The sequence below is a fragment of the Peromyscus eremicus genome, chromosome 22 (assembly GCF_949786415.1).
Source record: "Peromyscus eremicus chromosome 22, PerEre_H2_v1, whole genome shotgun sequence".
In the NCBI taxonomy this organism is placed as follows: Eukaryota; Metazoa; Chordata; class Mammalia; order Rodentia; family Cricetidae; genus Peromyscus; species Peromyscus eremicus.
Window position 1 is genome coordinate 23092938 of NC_081437.1, and position 21641 is coordinate 23114578.

General features: G+C 50.5%; 2 protein-coding genes across 2 annotated transcripts; one reads left to right on the top strand and one right to left on the bottom strand.

Annotated features, from left to right (window-relative positions):
- Nucleotides 1-151: 151 nt before the first annotated feature.
- On the bottom strand, nucleotides 152-5360 carry Abhd1 (abhydrolase domain containing 1). The gene is made up of 9 exons (XM_059248271.1): nucleotides 5075-5360; nucleotides 2229-2389; nucleotides 1727-1909; nucleotides 1540-1585; nucleotides 1266-1378; nucleotides 974-1147; nucleotides 785-833; nucleotides 539-704; nucleotides 152-420 (listed from the first exon to the last, which is right to left on the bottom strand). Exons 1-9 carry the CDS (start codon nucleotides 5210-5212, stop codon nucleotides 212-214), a joined length of 1239 nt encoding a protein of 412 aa, XP_059104254.1. The 5' UTR covers nucleotides 5213-5360; the 3' UTR covers nucleotides 152-211.
- Nucleotides 5361-16841: 11481 nt separating this feature from the next.
- Cgref1 (cell growth regulator with EF-hand domain 1) lies at nucleotides 16842-20271 on the top strand. Its single transcript, XM_059248182.1, has 5 exons — nucleotides 16842-16912; nucleotides 18479-18544; nucleotides 18639-18709; nucleotides 18805-18926; nucleotides 19080-20271. The coding sequence occupies exons 1-5, from the start codon at nucleotides 16842-16844 to the stop codon at nucleotides 19581-19583; spliced, it is 834 nt and encodes a 277-aa protein (XP_059104165.1). The 3' UTR covers nucleotides 19584-20271.
- The last annotated feature ends 1370 nt before the right edge of the window (nucleotides 20272-21641 follow it).

Genomic DNA, 21641 nt, shown 5'->3' on the forward strand with positions numbered 1-21641 from the left:
GCAGGAAGAGGCAAAGGAAGACTCAGGGAGCAGTGGTCTGTGGGCTCAGGTGGGTAGCCCCAAGCCAGCCAGGCCACACACACAGTAAGCTCCTGGATGCTCTACTCCAGCCTGAGGAGAAGGGAAGGTGACCCTCAGCTCATTAGGCAGGAAGAGTTGATATTTAATAAACAAAGAAAGATTGAACCAAGACCCCCACACAGCTCTCTTGTCAGCTCTTTCCCTCTTCAGGAGCGAGCTCCCCCAGGCCAGGCAGCTCCACCGAGTGCTGGAAGACGGCTCGGGCATACTGGTGTAGAACACGGTCCATGTAGCAGTGTCGCTGGGGTAGCAGCCCTTCCAGGAAGCCAATGTGGCCGCCCCGAGCTGTGATGAGCAGAGCAACGCAGGGAGACTTCTGAGCGGCCTGCAGAGGGAGGGCTGGGGGGGAGTCAGAGAGGTCAGGAAGCTGCCCTGTAATGAGAACCCGGGCTCATACCTCAGTTACAACCCACATCCGTGGTGCACTAGCCTTGGGGTCACTGTGGAAGCCACTCACCATGTGCTGGGGAGAAGGGGTCATCTGCTGCATTGAGGCAAAGAACGGGGGTGTGGATGGCATCTACCTTGGTTCTTGGGCTCGAGGCTTGGTAATAGGCCGCACAGTCTTTATACCCAAAAGCCACAGCTGTGTAGCGCTCATCCAGCTGGCGGATTGTGCGAGCCTGTGTGGGGGAGGAACAGTAGGCTGTGATAGTAGAAGACAGGAGACTGACACTAGGTAAGGGGGACGGCTGAAAAATACCTTTATCGCAAAGTCTACGTCCAACACCTTTTCAATCATCTTTCTGTTCCTGGAAGAAGAGAAAACACCAGGGTTTGTCTGGACTCCCCTAACTCGGAGCTCACAGCGTCTGTCTGCGTAACTCATCCAGAAAGCCCCGTGTGGATCTGACCCAAGCGCTGGCCGAGCCTGGTACGTCTGCTGTCCTACCTGGCCACGAGCTGGCAGAGGCCAGCAGTGAGGGGCTGGTTGAAGAGCAGTGAGTTGAGCGGTGTCTCCAAAGAGTCCACGGTCTCAAAGGAATCCCAGCATGCAGACATGGTCAGCCCGGCTGCCAACCCTCCGGCCCTCCCGGTCCGTGCCAGGTAGTTCAGCACCAGTATCCTGTGAAATTGGATGAAAAGGCCACGGGAAGTGTTGGCATGGAGTAAATCGGGGCAGAAGACAAGGAAAGGAGAAGAGGAACAGCTGGGTCTCTGGAATACACCCAGGCAACTATTACCCTCCGAACGAGATGCCCACAGCCAGCAGTGGAGCGTGGGGGTAGCGGTGCTTTATGTGCTTCACGACTGTCTCTAGATCTTCAGTGTTGCTGGCACAGTACGCCCTGTGAGTCTGAGGGCAAACCGGGTCGTTGGCTAGGGAGGGAGGCCCTTGAGAAGGGAATCAGTGCGGAAGGGGAGGGGCGGAGGTAAGTGGGTAGAGCCCCAGGGCCGGTGATCGGGTGATGGCTACAGGGAGCAGGTGCAGGGCCCCCACAGGAAGGAGGTACTCACCAGCAGTTCTTCCCCTCGGCAACCACGGTTATTAAATACAACAGCCCTGGGGCAACACAGGTGCGTCAGCCAGACCCTCCCGAGAAGACCCTCCCCCTTGGTGGTCTTCAGAAAGGACCCTGCCGGAGAGAACTGTGTCAGGGTCAGACCCGCGTCTCCTTTCCCAAGTTCTGTCCCCCGTCCTTACCGATAGCCGTCTTTCAAAGCTTGGTCAATGAGGTGTAAGACGTATGACTCCTGGCTACTGCCGCTGATGCCTGGAAGCACCAACACTATGGGCTGGGTGGTGGGGTCCGGGTCGGGACGGCTCTTGGGCTGCTCAGCCCAGTCTAGAAGGAATTGGCCTCCGTCTGGGGTCTGGAGGACTTCGCTGGGGTTTAAGAGAGATGAGTATAGAAAGGTACGGTCAGGAATTGGACTTCAAAGGTCTCCTCTCCGGCTCATCCACGAGCTCCGCAGCTTGTCATGGGTATTATTTGAAAGCATGCTTTATGTAAAACAGTAAGGCTGACCATAGAGAATGGATGCATGAACTATTAAGCTTGTGTAGATGCCAAGTAGCAAGTCTTTCCTTATGCCTAATCTCACATGCTCAGATCAACACACTTTAGGGCAAAGATGGCCTTCGTTAAAAGAGGTGGATCAGTTTCCCCTAGAAACTGGCAGCTTCGTGTTCTGACTGTGCTTACCTCTGGTAATGGACATCAGGTTGAGACTGCAGGAGGACTCGAAAGATAGTTTGTAGCCGTCCCTCAAAACACCACAACGTAGGGTAGAAAGTCTCCGCAGTGACTGGACAGTGTCGCTCCAGGAAGGCCAGAAACTGGGGCCCAGCCACCAGACGAGGCCTCTGTAACCACACAACACAATTGGCCTCTTTTTTTCCATCCCAGGCACTGGAGGGTGAGGGATCTCTTTCCCAGAGTCCAGCCTTAAGGACACTGCTTTGCCACAGTGAAGGGTGAAGAATAACTCGGACTGGAATGGCCAGGTCCCCTTAAATAATACATACAGTCATGTAGTGCCCCAAAGCACCCCAGTCCTAAAGTGTACCTCCAGAACTGACTCTGAAAAGGGAACTCCTGCCGTTGACTGGGTACTGACTCCCTCACTCAGCCTGTCCCCTCACATCTGTGATAGAACACATAATATGGACTGCTCAGTTGATCCCCTACAGTAAGGGCTGTGGTCTTCGGGGTGGTTAGTTGGAGTTTGGGTCTTTTTATTTTTTTATGACTTGATTTTATTTTAATTATGTGCTTCTGTTTGTGGGTATGTGTACACAGGTGCAGATCTTGCCTAGGGGGTCCAGAAGAGGGTGTCAGATCCTCTGGAGCTGGAGTTACAGGCAGTTGAGAATGCCACAGCATGGATGCTGGGACACAAGCTGTGATCCGCAGGGGCAGTACATGCTCCGCAGGGCCGAGACATCTCCAGCCCAGGGTGGCCTTGAACTCACCCTAATCCTCCTGCCTCTGTGCTGAGCTTGTGTCACCAGGCTCTGCTGGTTGGGATTCTTGACCAGGCAAAGAAATGTCAGTACCGTTCAATCTGTGACCTTCACATTGCAGTTGAATTGTCCAAATGCATCTCCCTGAAGCTTGCTCTGGTCAGTCTGGCTCTTCCTGTGCCCCACTTTTTTTTTAGCACCCCAATGTCTACATAGTTCTGCCCAAATGTGGGTGTGCTCAGTGCTGAAGGGCTGCTTTTCCAAGGGCACTTCATATTCTCTTGTGGAGCTCCAGTTCTTAGGCTGTGCTGTACAGGAGGAAGCATCCTAATGTGAACAAATATTTCCTTTCTTCATGCCAACTAGGGGAAAGGGAACAGAGATGGGATAATAGGAATAAAGGAGGTCAATGGGCATGAAGCCCTGACTCTCAGCCTCTGCTTGGTTCTGCATAGCCACAGAGTAAATGAGAGGGCCTGGCCTCACAGACTTAAGAGTATGCTGAACAAAATCAGAGGACTCTAACGTTAAAGACTGAAATTGAAGGGCTAGGGTACAGTTAGCTCAGTGGTGGGTGCTACATTCAATCTCCAGCATTGGGGGAGTAAATTTTTTTAATCATAAATGGCATTTCTAAGTAATTTAATCAGATCTTGTTTTATCTACAGTCCTGCTACTCAAAAGGGGCTAGGCAAATGACACAGTAAAGAGGCCCAGTGGATACTGTGACTTGGACCCTGGTCCTTAACCCTGGAATAACAATGAAATCACCGCTATAAATCAGACTAATCCCAACCTTATTCGATAAGATAGAAGTAAAGAAATTATGACTCTTACAGGTTAATTGGTCTGCCCAAAGATGGAGCAAACAAGGGAAAGTGGAATTAATAGCTATGATAGCAACAAAATAACTTGTAGGTAAAATTGTTGAATGCTAATTGCATTCCAGGTGTTGTGCTAATAAGTAAGCATTTTATGTGATTTTAAAACATTTTTTATTTTTTACTATTTATATTTTAGATTTTATTTTTATTTACTATGTGTGAGTGTTTGCCTACGTGAATGTTTGTGCACCACCTATATGCCTGGTACACCTGGAATGCAGAGAGGGTTACAGACAGTTGTGAACTGGGAGTGCTATGTAGGTGGCAGGAACTGAATCTGGGTGCCCTTAACCACTGAAAATACCTCCCGATTTCCATGACTTTGATTTCCCAGTGGCCACAACCGTTCTCTGTGCTCTGAGACAGGTCCCATGACCCCTGTATGGGCACAGGACCTTGGTGTGTTGCCGGTTGCCCAGGATGGCTTAAAACTCTTGGGCTCAAGTGATCTACTTGTCTCAGCCTTCCCATTAGCCAGGACTGAGCGTATAACTCCCATAGATCTTTTTAAAGAAGCTGAATCAATAGGTTTCTTGTTAGATTCATTTACCTAAATAGATTTTAATGAGATTAAGAAGTTACCTTTCCTGGATATGTAGATTATGTATCTTATCTACATTTCAGTTGAGAAAATATCTAAATTGGTCAAAAACAACCTGTTAAGACTTCCCCAGCACGGTATACAGAGTCTAGCACTTCAAACAGGGCTGAGTGTGTAGGGGTAGAATTATCCATCTGTCCTAGGCTTAGCAGGAACCTCAGTCAGTCCTCAAGGAGGCCCCGCTAAGTCGGTGGACTGCTGCCATAACCACACAGGCATCCGTTCCATTATTCTGTGCAGCTAGCGAACACAACCTGCATATTTTAGTTAGGCCACCTAAAAAAGGAAAGCAGAAAGCCGCAGATCTCTGACACTTGAGGGATACCCTCTGCCCCAGCTTTATCCAAAGGTCAGGACGAGGGGCGCACCCTTCCTGTGCCTCAAAGACCCGGCTGGCAGGGGAAGATTCCGAGAATCTGAAGAGGCAGAACCGGCTCTCCAGTTGGTCATAATAGCAAAACTCACCTGGCGCGGGAGAACCAACTACCCTCTCAGAAAGGGCTGGAGCCCAGGCTGAAGACTAACACACACACACACACACACACACCCCTTACACTCTAGAACCCCAAGCACGCCGGCCAGAGCTCAGCCCTCACCCACCTGGGGCACACATGCCCAGTAGTAGCCCAAGTAGAGAGCAACGCCAAGAGCCAGGAGCAGAGAGACGGTGTCTGACCAGGTGCCGTTCTGCGGGCTCAGGGAGGAACTCAGCATCTTGGTTATGTGGGGGTAATCCATTTCCCAAGCTCCGGGCCGGCTCTAGCTCCTGAACTTTGACTCTTCCGCTTGCGGGTTGTCGTGGCCCCGCCTCTTGCACGCCATTGGCAGGCCTCTGCGGGTCCCACCCGCCCTCGGCCCCGCCCACCGCCCGTTCCCAGGCGAGGGGCGGCGCTTGGGAGTCAGGCGAACCTCACAAACCGGAGCGGCTCTGACCCAGTCGCCCACGCCCCTCCACCCCTCCTGCTTCTCCTCCGAGGTGAAAAGCACTGCAGCCCCAGGGCAAGCAGCGCCCCCGCTTCTGCCATCTTGGTGCGTGCTGTCTCTGGACGGCCAAGGCTGAGTCAGGCAGCCCGGGAAGGTTCTGCTCAGTCACAGAGTGCAGCCGTTCACCGTGACCCTCACACGCTGGGCACGGGCACTGCCCAATAAATTGTTACACACTCAGGTTTCAGCCGCTCGGTGGTGATACTCTGCTCCCTCGGTTAAGTGTCTCTGCGTTGTCTCTTACAATCCCCGCCAACAGAAAGGGTGCAACAGATGATTTGCTCATCAGCTCTATTCCAGACATTGGATATAAATGTCCCAGGGATCCTGACCCTGTTTTCATTGGGATGTTTGAGCAGGGACTGTGTTCCCACTGTGGACTGGAATCATCCGCCAGTTGTATCACACTCCTGGTCTAGGGAACAGCCAAGGCATGGAAGTATCAACGTATGTAACGCAAAATCTCTCCATGAGATTTGAATGTTGAACTCTTAGGACAGGAAATGGTACTAGAAAAAGGAAGTACTCCCCGCTGCTGTGTGGGAGCAGATGAGAATGATGCCCAAACGTCAATGGAGAAAGGCAGAAAAATGAGTGGGAGTTTCCCAGGCAAGTGGGAGGCAAGAATGCTAGCTCAGGATAAGCGAAAATCTGGAGCCAGAAGAAACGTGTGGCTGAGCGTGTGGGTGATGAAGGTGCTGAGCAGCTGCCTGAGGGCAGAGGGATCCCATCAAAGGGCTCAGGAAGAGAGCAGAGAGAGATGTTTAGAAGAGACCCTCGGGCTACGTAGAGAAGGAGTAAAGACAGAAGCAAAGGGGCCACTTGGGCGCTGTTAAGAGCACTCAGGCACAGAAAACAGGGGCACAGCCAGGGAGAAGACTGAGCTTCAGGATAGACGGCAGGGTCGGCAGGACTCCAGTGTGGTGGAGATGAGGCCGAGGAGGACTGGGGATGACTCTCGGGTTCCTGACTGCACAGACACAGGCATGTCTATCCCCAGGGTGGGGAGGCCAGAGGAGGGAGAGGCTAGAAGGGGAAGAGAGTACATTCGGATTCAGATGTTTTGGGCTGGAATGCTGGTCCATGTTCTGTTTTCTTAGACTCTGAACCTTTCTATCTGCACCCATTAATCAGGAGCTAGCAGCTCAGGTTCTGTACCTCTCCCCTGAAACTCAGAGCCCATTCTCTCAAGCAACTAAGGGCAGCCCCTATGCGCCAGAGCCCTCTGAGTGATTGAATCTGGTTCATCCTAGCCCTGCCCCTGCCTGTCTTTTCCTCAGAAAAAGACCATGGATCATGCTTGCCCTTTGCTCCTGTCTGCCTTCCAAAGGACATTGGTGCTTCCCCCTTGGGACTGTGCATGGCTTGTCTGGCCTTTTGTCTCCAAGGTAACTGAAGATCATTAAACTTTTCTTTTAAAAGCACTGACTCCTTCAGTGCCAGCACCCAACCACAAAACCCAGACGCAGGCGCAGATCAGAAGGATGCTCAATTCCTGAGGTCTGGGCCTTGTAGACTAGAGTTAGAGATCTTGGAGTCATTCCCATTTAGCTGGGATGGGGTGGCTTTTTGTCTTTTTTATTTTGCTTTCGAGACAGGGTCTCACTGTGTATCCCTGACTGGCCCAGTAACTGATAATGTAGACCAGGCTGGCCTTGAGCTTGAAGTGATTCTCCTGCCTCTGCCTAAGTGCTGGGGTTACAAGTGTAAACCATCATGGTCGGCTCATCAGCATTTAGATGGTGAATTCATTTGTTGAGTTGATTTTAAAAAATACTGCAAACTGGATGTGCTGGACGCAAGAATCAAGATGTCATCAGGATGGGTTCCTTGGGGGTCTGTGTGTGCGTCTCTCATCATTTCTGAGGGTTGGTTGGTAATCTTCAGTGTCCATAGGCACTCTGATCTCTGTGTCTATCGTCACATGGTGATCCCATAACAAAATACTACAGATTGGACAGTTTTTTGTTTTTTTGTTTTTTTGTTTTTTTTTCAAGACAGGGTTTCTCTGTAGCTTTGGAGCCTGTCCTGGACTAGCTCTGTAGACCAGGCTGGCCTCGAACTCACAGAGATCTGCCTGCCTCTGCCTCCCGAGTGCTGGGATTACAGGTATGCGCCACCACCGCCCGGCTGGACAGTTTTAAAAGATTTCTTTTTTACTGTGTGTTTGTCCATGTGTGTTTGTGGGGGTGCGTGTGAGCACAGGTACCTGAGGATGTGAAAGGAGAGCGTTAGATCCCCTGGAGCTGGAATCTCAGGCTGTTGTGGGTCACCTGACATGGGTGCGAGTCACCTGATGTGGGTGCTGGGAACCAAACGTGGGTCTCTGCAAGAGCACACTATGCCCTCTCCACCACTCAGCCCAACTCTCTAGCCCTATGCTGGACAATTTATAAGCAATAAAAATTTGTTGCTCACGGTTTTGGGGTGTGAGAAGTCTGAGATCAGGTGCCAACAGCGCTTAGTGTCTGGTCATGACCTGTTCTTCATAAATGATGCCATTCATGAGTCCTGACATGGTGGAAAGAACAGGCAGGAAAGACAGCAAAAGGCACAAATGATCTGCAACTTCTCCCATAAGGGCATTAATCCACACGCAGGGGCAGAACCCTTGACTTAATCATGTCCCCAAAGTTCCTACCACTTAGCACCACAGCAAGGGTAAGTCTCAAGACATTAATTTTGGGAGACACTTCAGGCCATGGCAGTGTTATTCCTGTGCGTGTTCAAATTTTCTCTCTAGCCATGGACACCAGTCACATGGGATTATGTACTCCAGTATGACTTAATCTAAACTAATCACATCTGCTGTTACCCTATTTCCAAATTTGATGGAATTCAGAAGTTCTGGGGGTTACAGCTTCAACAGGTGAGCATTTGGAAAACACAACTGAACACCTGACTGTTATGGAAAAATCATTTTGTACACTGTGAAGATGTGTCTTTGCCAAGGCACCTTCTGATTGGTTTAATAAAAGAGCTGATTGGCTGGTAGCTAGGCAGGAGGTATAGGTGGGACAGCCAGACATGGAGGACCCCAGGAAGAAGAAGGGCTGAGTCTGGAAGTCATGAGGAGACTTGGAGAGAAGCAAGATGAACTTGCCGTACTGAAAAAACATACCTCCATGTGGCAGAGCATAAATAAGAAATATGGGTTAATTTAAAATGTAAGAGCTAGTTAGTAACGAGCCCGAGCTACTGACCGGGCATTTATAATCAATAACAAGTCTCAGTGTGGTTATTGGGGAGTGGCTGCTGGGACACAGAGATACTACTCCTACACCTGACGGGTAACGATGGAAGTTACATGAACAGGTGGACGCATAAGCAAATGAAGAGTAAGGAGGGACTTCCAAGGAACACCAGTGCACGCAGAGAACTGAGACCAACTGACCAGATGGGGAGGCGCAGCATGGCGGAAACCAGTGGACACAGATCCAAGCTAACCTTGCCCAACAGCACCCCCCACAGGGCCCCCCACAGGAAGGATAGTCTGGGTGGCTTATGGCTGTGATGGCTTCTGACTGAAGGTTCTGATGGAATTGAAGGGGGCTGAAGATCTTGATGCATGAGGTTATTAAAAAAACAAAACAAAACAAAACAAAACAAAAAACAACAAAAACAAACTAAGTCCATGGGCCAGTGCACCCAGAGCTTAGGTAGAAGCACTCACCACTGGGATAAAAGTAGGTGACACTCCATTTTGATCTTAAACCATAGAGCTGCAACATCTATGTTGGTAAACTACCGTTCCTGTGGCGTTTGGTTTCTCCTGACACACGGCCCCATCAGCCTCTCCTCTCACGTGGAACCTCTCCTCCATGATGCGCATGGTCACAGTGACACACACTGACACCTCCCCTGGAATCTCAGCTTTAACAACTTGAGGAGAGCTTGTTCAGCTGTCTTGATACATACAGCCTGTTAACACCCATACTGTTCTGCTCCTAGACAATTGGCCGAGTACTGGCCACACTGCTCTTTCCAGACTAACAGTAAGTCATAGTCTATTCAGTCACCAACGAGTTTCTCAGATAAAGCCAGTGGCACCCACAGCATAATCCTAGTTAAAGGCATTTTAAACGAACACAGCCTCATATCTGCCCAGTTGTATCTATTTCTCTCTCACAACACCCTCTGCCTCACCATTATATCTGTGTCTATCTTACACACATGCACATTAGTCTCAGGACTCTGTGACTCTTACACACAAACCAGCCTCACCAACTCTGACTCCGTCTCTTGAAAACATGTCTCATATATATCCTATGCCTCAGCAGCCGCCCACACACACACATCCTCACAAATCTTTTCTAGTCTGTCATGCACACATACTCCGCCTCACCGATCTGTCACACTCAAAAAAAAAAAACGCAAACCAATCTGCCTCCATCTGGATCCCAGTGACAAGCACCGAGGACCCCATCCATCTTCCCCCAGACCCGCATGGAACAAGGCCAGGTGGAGGCGCTGCAAGACAGGTCTGGGCAGGGCGGGGCGGTGGCCCTCCCGTGGCTGTCGCTCGCTCCGGACTCTGCCCGGGTCTGGGCGGTGGCTGCAGCCGGGAGGGCGACGTGGAAAGGCCACGTGGAGCCCCCGGGGGGAGGGCCGGCTGCGGGCAGCCAGGCAAGGGCGCCACGGTGCCTATAGCGCGCACGAAGCCGGAGCCCCAGTCGCGCGCAGCGCCACCGCAGCAGGTGGGTCGGACTCGGGCAGGGGCTGGGGCCCAGCGGGCGGCCGGGGTACCGGGCTCCTTGGGGGGGTGAAGGCGGAGACCTTCTGCCTGCGGTCGGGATGCCGAGAGCGCCGTCCTCTGCATCCCTCGCGGCTTGGACTCGGCTGGGGAGGTGGCCCTGGCCTCTGAGTACCATTGGGGAAGAGGTCATCCCTGAGAGCAGGTAGAGGAAGGGTGCAAAGCGCCCCCCCCAAAGCCCTCTGGGTTTAATGGCAGGTCCAACAGCCCTGGTGGCAGGATTTCATCCTCATTCAGTAGATGGAGATGATTGAAAGGATGCTGGCCGTCGTCATCCAACTGTAGGTGGCTGGTCTCCGTGTAGTTCAGGTGTGAGTCCCTTGGGCTGCATAGCCGCGGTCATTCGGGGCTCCCCCTCCCTAGACGCAGGCACGAAGGGGCTAAATGAAGGAAGATGACTAGATTCACATAACTTGTTCAGAAATGACATGGATGCCCTTCATGGTGCCAGCTCCTGTCCCGGAAAGGTTCAAGAGAGGCATTATGGCTATTTGACGAGGGTATTGTAAAAGAAATGCATCCATGAGATGGGAAGCCATACGAGCTAAGCCTCCAAAGACCCCCTGCCACATGGAGGAGCATCTGCTGACCCTAGCTTAAACCTATGCTATCTCATGGTACCCCCTGAAGTCCCTATGAAACTTCCTCATCTTAATCATGAAGACCCCAGGGCTAAGGGAGGCTAAGACGCCCGCCTGGACCACGCAACAGTGCAGAGGCAGGATCTGACCAAAGGTCCAACCTCAAGGCCAAAGTCTCCTCCTGTGAGCTGGGGCAAAGGCTTAAAGAAATTGGAGGCAGAAGGTTGGTGTGTGTGTGTGTGTGTGTGTGTGTGTGTGTGTGTGTGTGTGTCTGACTTAATAGCTTCACTGAATTATATCACAACTTAACTAGCAGTTACGGTGGCTCTCGAGTGTTTATTAGGGTAGTTACGTTTATACATGCTATAATTATAGGAAATGGCCAGGATCATTTTTTTTATTTTACAAGCAATTGTTCAATGGCCACTCTATTTCTCTTACTTACAAAAGCTCTTACAAGGGCTTAAAACTGCGTGAGTATGATCAAGCCATACCACATCACCCTCATTACACCGCACATGAAATGTTGTCCCGATTCTCTTAAACAGTGGCTGAAGACATCGAGAGAGTAGTAGACTCAAAGCCTGCATGCAGCGCTCTTCACTCTTGGGGTAGACTGCAACTAAGTGCAAAGGTGATGGGGGGGGGGGGGTCCAGGTCGAAGGCGGAACAGGTTTGGACGAGAACACTAAAATGTGAAAATAAGAAAATCTAGTACACTGTTGTTTAAAGCACTGCTTGCTCTAATGGAGCACTGGAGGGGGAGGTAAAGAGGATGTGATACCTGAACACCCAAGCGAGGACTCTGGACTGTGAGAAAAACAAGGAGCCATGGAAGGTCTTGGGGCTGGAATTGCCAGGTGTGATGGTGCACACCAGTTACCCCAGCGCTTGGATCAGGACTTCAGGGTTATCCCCAGCTACATGCTGAGTGGCAGGCCAGCCTGGGATACATGAGATCATGAGGGATTTTTTTTAAATAATTGATTATTTGAAATAGGGTTTCTCTGTAGCCCTAGATGTTCTGGAACACACTCTGTAGACCAGGCTGGCCTGGAACTCACAGAGATCCACCTGTCTCTGCCTCTAAAGCAGTGTGATTAAGGGTGTGTGTCAACACCCCTGGCCTGTATTGTTTTTATTTTACATGTATGGGTGTTTGGCCTGCATGTATGTTTGTGTGCCACTGTGTGCAGTGCCCTCAGGGGAGACAGGTGGACGGGAGAGGGCTCAGGCCCTCTGGAACTGGTTACAGATAGTTACTAGCTAACGTATGGGTGCTGGGAACTGAACCAGCTCTCTTAACACCCGAGCCATCTTTCCAGCCCCTTTTGTGTTTTTTAAAAGTTGAATGGACCAGCAAAATGGATTGAAATGCTTGCAAGCAAGCCTGAGGACCTGAGTTCAAACCCACTACCCCACAAGGTGGCAGGAGAGAGCCAATTCCCCAGAGTTGTCCTTTGACCTCCACAGGAGTACTCTGGCACACACGGGCCTACACTCATTCAGAGTAATAAAATAAACAATAAAAAAATGTTTTTGGAGCAATGGCATTCTAGTAAAGGGAGACTTATCTGATGTGGGTGTAAAGACGGTACCACAGGCTGGGACAACAGTAAATGTGTGTGAGGAGTTCACTGTCCACTTACCATTTTCGGCAATCCCATGAAAGTTCCATATGTAAGGGACTCACAGGACAGAGAAGAGGACAGGGACGCTGATGTACACGGGAAGGGCTCAGAATCAGCACATGATTTACAGGCCCAGTGCAAAAGTGGTTGAGACTTTCAGGAGAGCTACAGCAGACAGCAGACAGCTGTGTGACCAAGCAGGTCCCACACCTAAGACGCCAGCTCCTACAGGGCTGGGGTTTGGATTATCATGATTACTTAACAAGCCGCTCCAAAACTTAAATGGTTTGGATTTGAAGATAGAGGAGAGTCCCCCGGGTCCTTCGGAATCCCTCCAGGTCTTCAGAAGGGGCTCCATCCGTGGCAGGTGCTTGCAGATGGTCTCAAGCTTCCCAGCAGTAGGCATGCTGCGTGTACAGTTGGGGTCGAAAGCAGCTCCAGCACTTACCTTGCTCCTAGGCAGACTAGATGATCACAACGATGCTTCAGTACCAGCTAGGCTACGGGAATCCTCTGCAGGTTAAAAAGCAGTATATAACAGCTGGATATGGGGGCACGCTTGCTCCTGTAATCAGCACTTGGCAGGAGGCTACATGGGGAGACCCTGTTTCATAAAAACAACTAGAGCTACGTATGGTGGTGCATGACTATAATCTCTGTTCTTGGGAGGCTGAGACAAGAGGATCTCAGTGAGTTTAAGGCAAGTCTGAGCTATATGAGTTCAAAGCTCACCTGGATTGCATGTCGAGACCTTGTTTCATAAAACCAACCAACCAAAACAACTTAGTAGCTTCAGATGATGACTTTACTCTGCATTCCGTCTAGGTGAGGCAGTGGGGACCAGCTTTCTTCTGTTCATGCTGTTGGCTAGACCAACTGGAAGGCTCACAATTGGATATGGAAGGTTCATTCTCTGACTTGTCTAGCCTGGAGGTAGCTGGGCCCCAAGAACTCTATTCCTGTGTAGTCTTTTGGGGGTTTGCGGGGGAGACAGAGAGGGGCAGAGACACCGCCTGGACCTGGCAGTCTTTTCAGTTATCTCAGTCACCTGGAAGCCAGTCACTAAGTCCAAATGTAGAATAGAGGTGAATTAGGGGGCTGGAGAGATGGCTCAGCGGTTAAGAGCACTGGCTGCTCTTCCAGAGGTCCTGAGTTCAATTCCCAGCAACCACATGGTGGCTCACAACCATCCGTAATGAGATCTGGTGCCTCTTCTGGCCTGCAGGTGTATATGCAGACAGAACACTGCATACATAATAAATAAATAAATCTTAAAAAAAAAAAAAAAAGAGGTGAATTAGACTCCAGGTTTAGGGGGAAGGAAAGTAAAAATAAATTGAATACATGGACCAGTAAGATGGATAGTAAAGGTCCTGATCCCCAGGACCTACACCGTGGAAAAAGAGAAACGACTCCTGAAAGTTGTTCTCTGACCTCCACATGTCCACTGGCACACATGTCTACAGACAGACAGACAGACAGACAGACAGACACACACACACACACACACACACACACACGAAGAAAAAATAAGAAAGGTAATTTTTAAATTAAAAAGAAAAAAAACAGCCGGGCGGTGGTGGCGCACGCCTTTAATCTCAGCACTCAGGAGGCAGAGCCAAGCGGATCTCTGTGAGTTCGAGGCCAGCCTGGGCTACCAAGTGAGTTCCAGGAGAGGCGCAAAGCTACACAGAGAAACCCTGTCTCGAAAAACCAAAAAAAAAAAAAAAAAAAAGAAAGAAAGAAAAAGAAAAAAAACGTAGGCATGTTTTTGGGGTCCCTGCAGTCAGCCTAATGAATGAATGGATTAGTGGGTGGAGGGGGACACTTCCTGCCGGGCCCAAACTGCCACCACTAGGGTTTGTCTTTGGAGTTCAAACATCCTCTTCTGAAAAGCAACCTTAGGGCACGACAACAGATTCAGTCCAGCTCTGAGGGACTGAAAAGACGTGAGTCTCTCCTGCAGCCCGGATACTGGCAGGGAACAGATGGGGAGGAGAAAGTAAGTTGAAGGACTCAGGTGGGAAGCCAGGGGGGAAGGTGTGTGGGAAGGACTTCAGAGCAGCCAGGACAACTTGTGGAAGGAAGAGGAGGAAGAGGCCTCCTCTCACTTAGCTACCACCAAGCCTGCATGGCAGATGGAGACCGGAGAGAGGGAGAGCACACAGCCAGCGCAAGGCACAGCCTTCGGTTAGGACCCTTACGCTCCATGTTCGAACGCTGGGTTAGACCTCCTTCTCCTAGCAATTCTGTATTTCTGTGTCCCTCCCTCGCTGTCAGCATCTCATTACATTGCCTAGGCTGCCCTCGAACTCATGACTGCTAACTCAGCCTCCCAGGCAGCTGTGACGGTACGTCACTCACTTCTGTTCATCTGCTCATTGTTTAAACATCTGTGTATCTTTTCCTGATTATGTAATTTTGCAAGCCTTAAGGAGGAAAAGAATTAGTTTGGTCTTATACCTCCAACTTACTGATAAGAGAGTACCTCGTCTATAAGAAGGAACTTGAGAAACAGTAAAGAAACTGGCTGGGGAAATGACTCAATAGTTAAGAGCACCTGTTGTGGCCCTTGCAGAGGACCCAGGTTCGGTTCTCAGCATCTACATGATTGACTCACAACCTTCCGTAATTCCAGTTCTAAGGGATCTGATCCTCTCTTCTGATCTCTTTGGGCACCAGGCACTCACATGGTACACATGCATACATGCACACGCGGATCCTTGAGCTTCTTGGGCAGCCAGTTTAGCTGAACTGATCACCTTGAAGTTCAGTGAGAGATTCTGTCTCAAAAAATGAAAGTGGTTTGGCAGCTAAAAGATACTTGCTGTGCAAGCCCGGGAACCCGACTTTAATTCCTGGAATCTATGAAAATTCCGGACTCCATAAAGTTGTCCTCTGACTCCCACACGTACACCACGGCACACGTGCCCACCTCCACGTCACTCCCAACAATAATGTATTTTTAAATTAATGCAGGTTTCTTGTGATCAAGGATAGTGATCAAAGGAAGATATTTGACATTAACTCTGACCCCCACGTGCATGTGCACAACTACATTAACAGGTCCATACACCACACACACATTGTACTACACACACACACACACACACACACACACGCACGCACGCACGCACGCACGCACGCACGCATGCACTCATGTGCACGTGCATGCACATAAAGGAAAAATGAGCACGGGGCCTGTGCTGTGACGGCTCCATCTTTTCTGGGCTTCTACTCTTTGTGTTCTTACTCAAGGCAGCTCAAAATGGTAAATGTTATGCTTATCTCCCTGTGAGCCGGGTGCTTGCCAGCTCCACCTCTCAGCTCTTAGGGACCTAATGCCCATCCTGGACATGGTTCTAGACCTTGTTAGGATCATGGACCTCTTAGAGAACCTGCTGAAAGCTATGGAATGTTCTTTAGGAAAATCTAGTGCTTGCCTGAGTTTTGGGTTCTGTGGACGAGAGGTCCTGACCATCAAACATCTGATTATTTTTCTGCACAGAGATGGTTTTTCTGGGGGGATGTCTCAGTTTGGATGGGCGTCTGCCTCCTTGGAAACTCACATTATATGTACGCATCCCTAGGATGAACCAGAAAGCTTTATGTTCTGTGTTTCCAATGGACTCATTTTATATTTGACCATTTCCATATAATCAAGTCTGTGTAATGTAGAGACAGCCAGGCTGACTTTGAACTCACAATCCTCCTGTCTCAGACTCCTGAGCACTGGGATTATTTATTTATTGTGGTTTTTGAGACAGGATTTCTTTGTGTAGCCTTGGCTGTCCTAGAACTAGCTCTGTAGACCAGGCTGGCCTCAAACTCACAGAGATCCTCCTGCCTCTGTCTCTCAAGTGCTAGGATTAAAGGTGTGTGCTACGACCGCCCAGCGAGTGCTAGGATTATGAGCATGCACCACCACACCAAGCCTCAGTAGGTTTTTCATAAGTATAGACTAACAATCCATCTCCCTCTTTGTCTCTCCGTATAGTTTTGGTCTTTGGTGATCCCAGCTTTCCTAATCTATCCTTTTCCCATCTGTAAATGAAGTGGCCTACTCCAGAGCAGACACACTTAAGCAGCACTGTAAGCAGGGCCAATGGGACACAGGGAGGAGCCCTCAAACCCAGAACTCCCTCCCACAACACATCTTTGCTTTTATGCACTTAAGTAGGATTTATATATTTTCCTATAATCGGGACTTATGTTGAGCAAAGTTCCATGGGACGTTGCTGGTGTGCATGTATAGTCCTCTTTGAGCAGACGTCCCTTTTCCTACGTGTTTCCACACGCAAGGAAAGAAGTCATTTCTTTCTGAGCCATCTGACCCCCAACACTGCGGCAGACACCCCTCTTCTGATTCTCTGATTCTGTTCCTAGCTCCAGTCTCCAGAAGGATGTTCCAGTGTCCGATGCAAGTGTTGATGCTGCCACTATTGCTGCTACCTTTGGGTCACGCTGCTCCCAAGGATGGAGCTGCAAGGTGAGAGGATTAGGAGGATAAGTTCCTGGGCTGGGGTAGGGAGAATCTCTGGAAAGACGTCAGGACCCCTCTGAGGAGCAGGGAGCCTGCTGAAGTATAGCCTCCTTCATTGCTGTGTTGAGCACCCCAACCTCCTGCCTCGTGATAATCAGAATGTCACAAGTAGGGACGTAGTGCGTGCTTGGAGACCCCTTTGCAGCCAAGAGTTCAGCCGCAGTCCTGTGTAAAGCAGCAGGAGGAAGCTAGGGGCCGGGACAGGGGCTGTGATCTGTGAATCAAGACCTGACAATGGGAATACCAAGGAAGTAGGGATCATTAGCTAACGTTTCTGACTTGCTAGAACTGCTTTCTTCAGTATGTGCAGTAGGATCATGGGTATGAGGGGCCAGCGATGCTGGAACAGCCTTGGAGGGCTGGCAACAGTGACCTAAGTGGCTGCAGCAACTCCTGTCAGTTCTGCTATTCCAGCCTGCTGTGGGCAAGCAGTAGCCACGTGCAGAAGTCGGAATACATCCTGAGACCCTGGGCAGACTTAAAGTCCAGGCTGACATCCATGCCCTCTGCTTGAAAAAGGAAGAGGCAGTGATGTGTCCTGGGGCAGACTGGGTCTGTAGAAACCTGGGCATTGCTACTAGCCTTAGCTTGCGATCTGCTCCTTGGATCCTGGCATTGAAGAAGCAAGATGACAATAAGCCACTGTGTCTTGACACTCACTGGACCATCTTTTTGTTTCGTTTTTGGGTGGTTTTTTTTGTTATTGTTGTTGTTGTTTTTGTTTTGTTTTTGTTTTTGTTTTTGTTTGTTTTTCGAGACAGGGTTTCTCTGTGTAGCTTTGCGCCTTTCCTGGGACTCACTTGGTAGTCCAGGTTGGCCTCGAACTCACAGAGATCCTCCTGGCTCTGCCTCCCGAGTGCTGGGATTAAAGGTGTGCGCCACCACCGCCTGGCTGGTATTTTTTTTTTTTTTTTTTTTTTTTGAGACAGGGTTTCTCCATGTAGTTTTGGTTCTTGTTGTGAATCTCACTCTATAGACCAGATTGGCCTCAAACTCACAGAGATCTGCCTGCCTCTGCCTCCCGAGTGCTGGCATTAAAGGCGTGCGCCACCGCTGCCCGGCTTCACTAGATCATCTTATTGGGCCTCCACTGTGTGTCTAGTATGGTGGCCTCATCCACCAGGAATTTCCTCCTTTCTTTTCAATTTTGTATTTATTTACATGTATGTGTATGTATGAGTGTGGAGGTGCTTGCAGAATCTAGAAGAAAGGGTTAGGTCCCCTGAAGTTGAAGTTACAGGTAGCTGTGAGCCACCCAATATGGGTACTGGGTGAACTCACGTCCTCTGGGAGAGCAGCAAGTACTCTTACCCACCGAGCCATCTCGCCACTGGGGTTTTCTAAAGTTAACTAAGGCACCTGAGCTGCAAAAACAGTCTTAGGAGGTAAGGTTCTTTTTCCAGTGACATCTGAAGAGCTTTTTCCCTACAGCCTTTTCTGGGCATTTGGGTCCGTTGCGTCTGCGGAAATCTAAGCTAGGCCTTGGGCTGAGACTTCTCTTCCCTGTTCTAGGCTGGACCCTGAGGTGCAACAGCAGCTCACGCCCAACCCGTTCCAGCCAGGCCCCGAGCAGCTCCAGTGAGTAAGCTGAGGGCCTTTCAGTAGGTATTAACTGGTCAAGTCTTGGGTCACAGACGGGACCCTCCTGACTGATCTGCCGCTTTCTCAACAGACGTCTGCAGAGTTACCTCAAGGGGCTGAAGAAGATGGAAGAGGATCCAGAGCACATGGACCGGGAGCAAGGTGAGGCACTGGGAGGCTCGTGGGGACAGAGCTGGGGCTGAGTGCCCGCTGCCCTGTGGGTGCCCGCCTTCTCTAACCCAGCTTTTCTCCCCTAGTCCTGCTCTACCTCTTTGCTCTTCACGACTATGACCAGAACGGACAGCTGGATGGCCTGGAGCTGTTGTCCATGTTGACGGCGGCTCTGGCTCCCGAAGCTGCACACTTTCCCATCAACCCGGTAGGCACTGCCGGACGGACACTGTTAGACTAGCGCCTCGGAGCTCTGGTCCATTTAGTAGACTCCCTGAAAAAGGAAGCTCAGACCCCATTGCAGCAGGGACGAGGCTGTTGGGGGAGGGGCTGGCAATACCTACGGTAACTGTTCCCACAGGTGATCCTGACGGTAGACCGGGTGCTTGAGACCCAGGACCTGGATGGAGACGGACTCATTTCTCCCGCAGAGCTCGTCAACTTCCCAGGAGAGGCCCCCAAGCACCCAGAATCCCTCCCCCCGGCGCTCCAGGAGCCACAACCTGTTGGAAGGCAGCTGCATTTCGCTGACAATCCCTTGCAGCCGGACTCCCAGGGATCCCCGGAGACTGGAGAAGAGACTAGGGACCAGGCAGAGGCCAAAGGGGAGCCTTTGGAACCTGTGCCGGAGGCTGGACATCAGACAGGGTCTCAAGTAGATACCCTCAGTCCCGCAGGGGAGGCTGGGAGACAGGCAGAGGCTGAAGGAGATGTCCCCGGTCCCAGAGAGGATGCTGAGGGCCAGGTGGAGAGCAGGGACAGTGAAGGGGAAGCCAAAGAGCTGCAGGTGGAGACACTAGATACCATAAACACTCCAAATGAGGTTGAGGCTCACAGTATTCAAATGGAGAACGATGAGATATAGGCCCGACGGCACGGACTCGCATCCCTTCAAATCTCAGTCGGCATGAAGGGCTAAGAGCCACCTCTGACAGGGGTACGGTGGCACAAGCCAGTAATCCTAGAACATGGAAGACTATAGCAGAAGGATTGAGAGCTCCAGGCTAGCCCAGGCTATATAGCTAGTTTGAGGCCAGGCTGGCCTACTTAGAAAGACCCTGTCTTGATGAGGGAACAAAAGCACTCATATTTCCTTTCTGGCCTCAGGAGGAAGCAGGACTTCCTGTGCCGCTCGGGGAGACCCCAAGCTGAGAGGCAGCTTTCAGGCCCCCAACAACTAATAAAGAACAGAATGAATTCATCTCCATAGCTCCTTCCCCTCAGAACACAAGGGTTTGGGGACTGGACAAGCTTCTCGATGGGATGGAGAGTCAGCTTTTCCCAGGGTTTCTGGCCAAGGGTGCTGAGATCACTAGCTACAGCCAGCTGCAGACAAGCCCAGGAAGAAAGCTCAGTCTATCCTAGGAGCACGAACTCTCTCCTGAAGTTTCTTCTTGACTTGATAGTCAGACCTCTGTGACCCGTGTTGCGGCTCAAGGCAGAGAGATGGTCCCCACTCCTCGGTATCACTCCCCACTCCTAGATGGCATTAATAACTACCCTCCCCTTCTCTTCCTCTTCCCCCTTCTCTTCTTCTCCTTTTCTTCCTCTTCCTCCCCTCTTCCTCTCCTTTTCTTCCTCTTCCTCCCCTCTCCCTCTTCCTCTCCTTTTCTTCATCTTCCTCCTCTCTCTTCCTTTCTCCCCTTCTCTTCCTCTTTCCCTCCCCTTCTCTTCCTCTTCCCCCTTCTCTTCCTCTCCTTTTCTTCCTCTTCCTCCCCTTCTCTTCCTCCCCTCTTCCTCTCCTTCTTTTCCTCCCCTCTCTTCTTCTTCCCCTTCTCTTCCTCTTCCTCTCCTCTCTTCCTCTTCCTCCCCTCTCCTCTTCCTCCCTCTCTCTTCCTCCACTTCTCTTCCCCTTCCTCCCCCCTCTTCCTCTTCCTCCTCTTCTCTTCCTCTTCCTCCTCCTTTTCTTCCAGGCCCTCAAGCTAGGTGACAGCCACAGTGGTCAGGGAGCCTGCTTTCTGGGTCCATGGGGCTTCTCTGTCCAAAACTACCTTTTCCCATGGGCTTCCCAGGAACCTACAAGTCCTCAGAACTTACCTTGAGTCAGGTTGGCACTTCAACCACAAATGTAGCCTGACGCAGAATGCTGCTGTCCCTTGGGGAGGTTAGATGCAGGTGACATGTCAGGATCAGAATCTAATATGAGATTCCAGACAGTTGGACAAAAACATAGGCTTCCTTGTCAGACAGACGTGAATTCAAATGAGTCATTTAATTAGGTGTGTGCCACCTTTGTGAGCATTGCTAAACCCATCACCTTCAGCTTCCCATCTGTCAAATGGAGTTGATTTTTGCCTGGTCATAGAATTATCGTCAGGACGAAAATCAGATAAAATGCTATATTAAAATGTCAGCCTGGTGCCTGGTGTGTACAAAGTTCTCAGAAGAAGGAGGAGGAGGAGGAGTAAGGAAGCCCACGGGAAAAGGCAGTTTTGGACAGAGAAGCCCCAGGGACCCAGAAAGCAAGCTCCCTGACCACTGCGGCTGTCACCTAGCTTGAGGCCTGAAGAACTTTCTTTTCTGTTGCTTTGCTCTAGAGAGGGATGGGCTGTCCTCCCTGGACTGGATGGCTCAAGGTCCCTATCTTCCCTGATACTCCTCTGAGGAGAGCTGATGGGGGGTGTGCCCACTGCCTTAGCCGATGTAGCCTCCCTCCGGGTCTATGTGGGTGAGGCTAATCTGAAGAATGAGGGAAAAAAAAAGATGGAGGACTGTGGTATCAAAGCCTCAGGAATTTCAACCAGAGCAGTCTGAGTATCAAGAAGGACAAACGGGCTAGGCCTAGGATTCCAGCACAGAGAGGCTGAGACAGAAGGACTTCAAGTTTATGACTAACCCTGGGCTGCATGACCAGACCCTATCTCATATGGAAAAAACCAAAACAAAACCAATAACAAAAACCACTCAAGCAGACAGACAAATC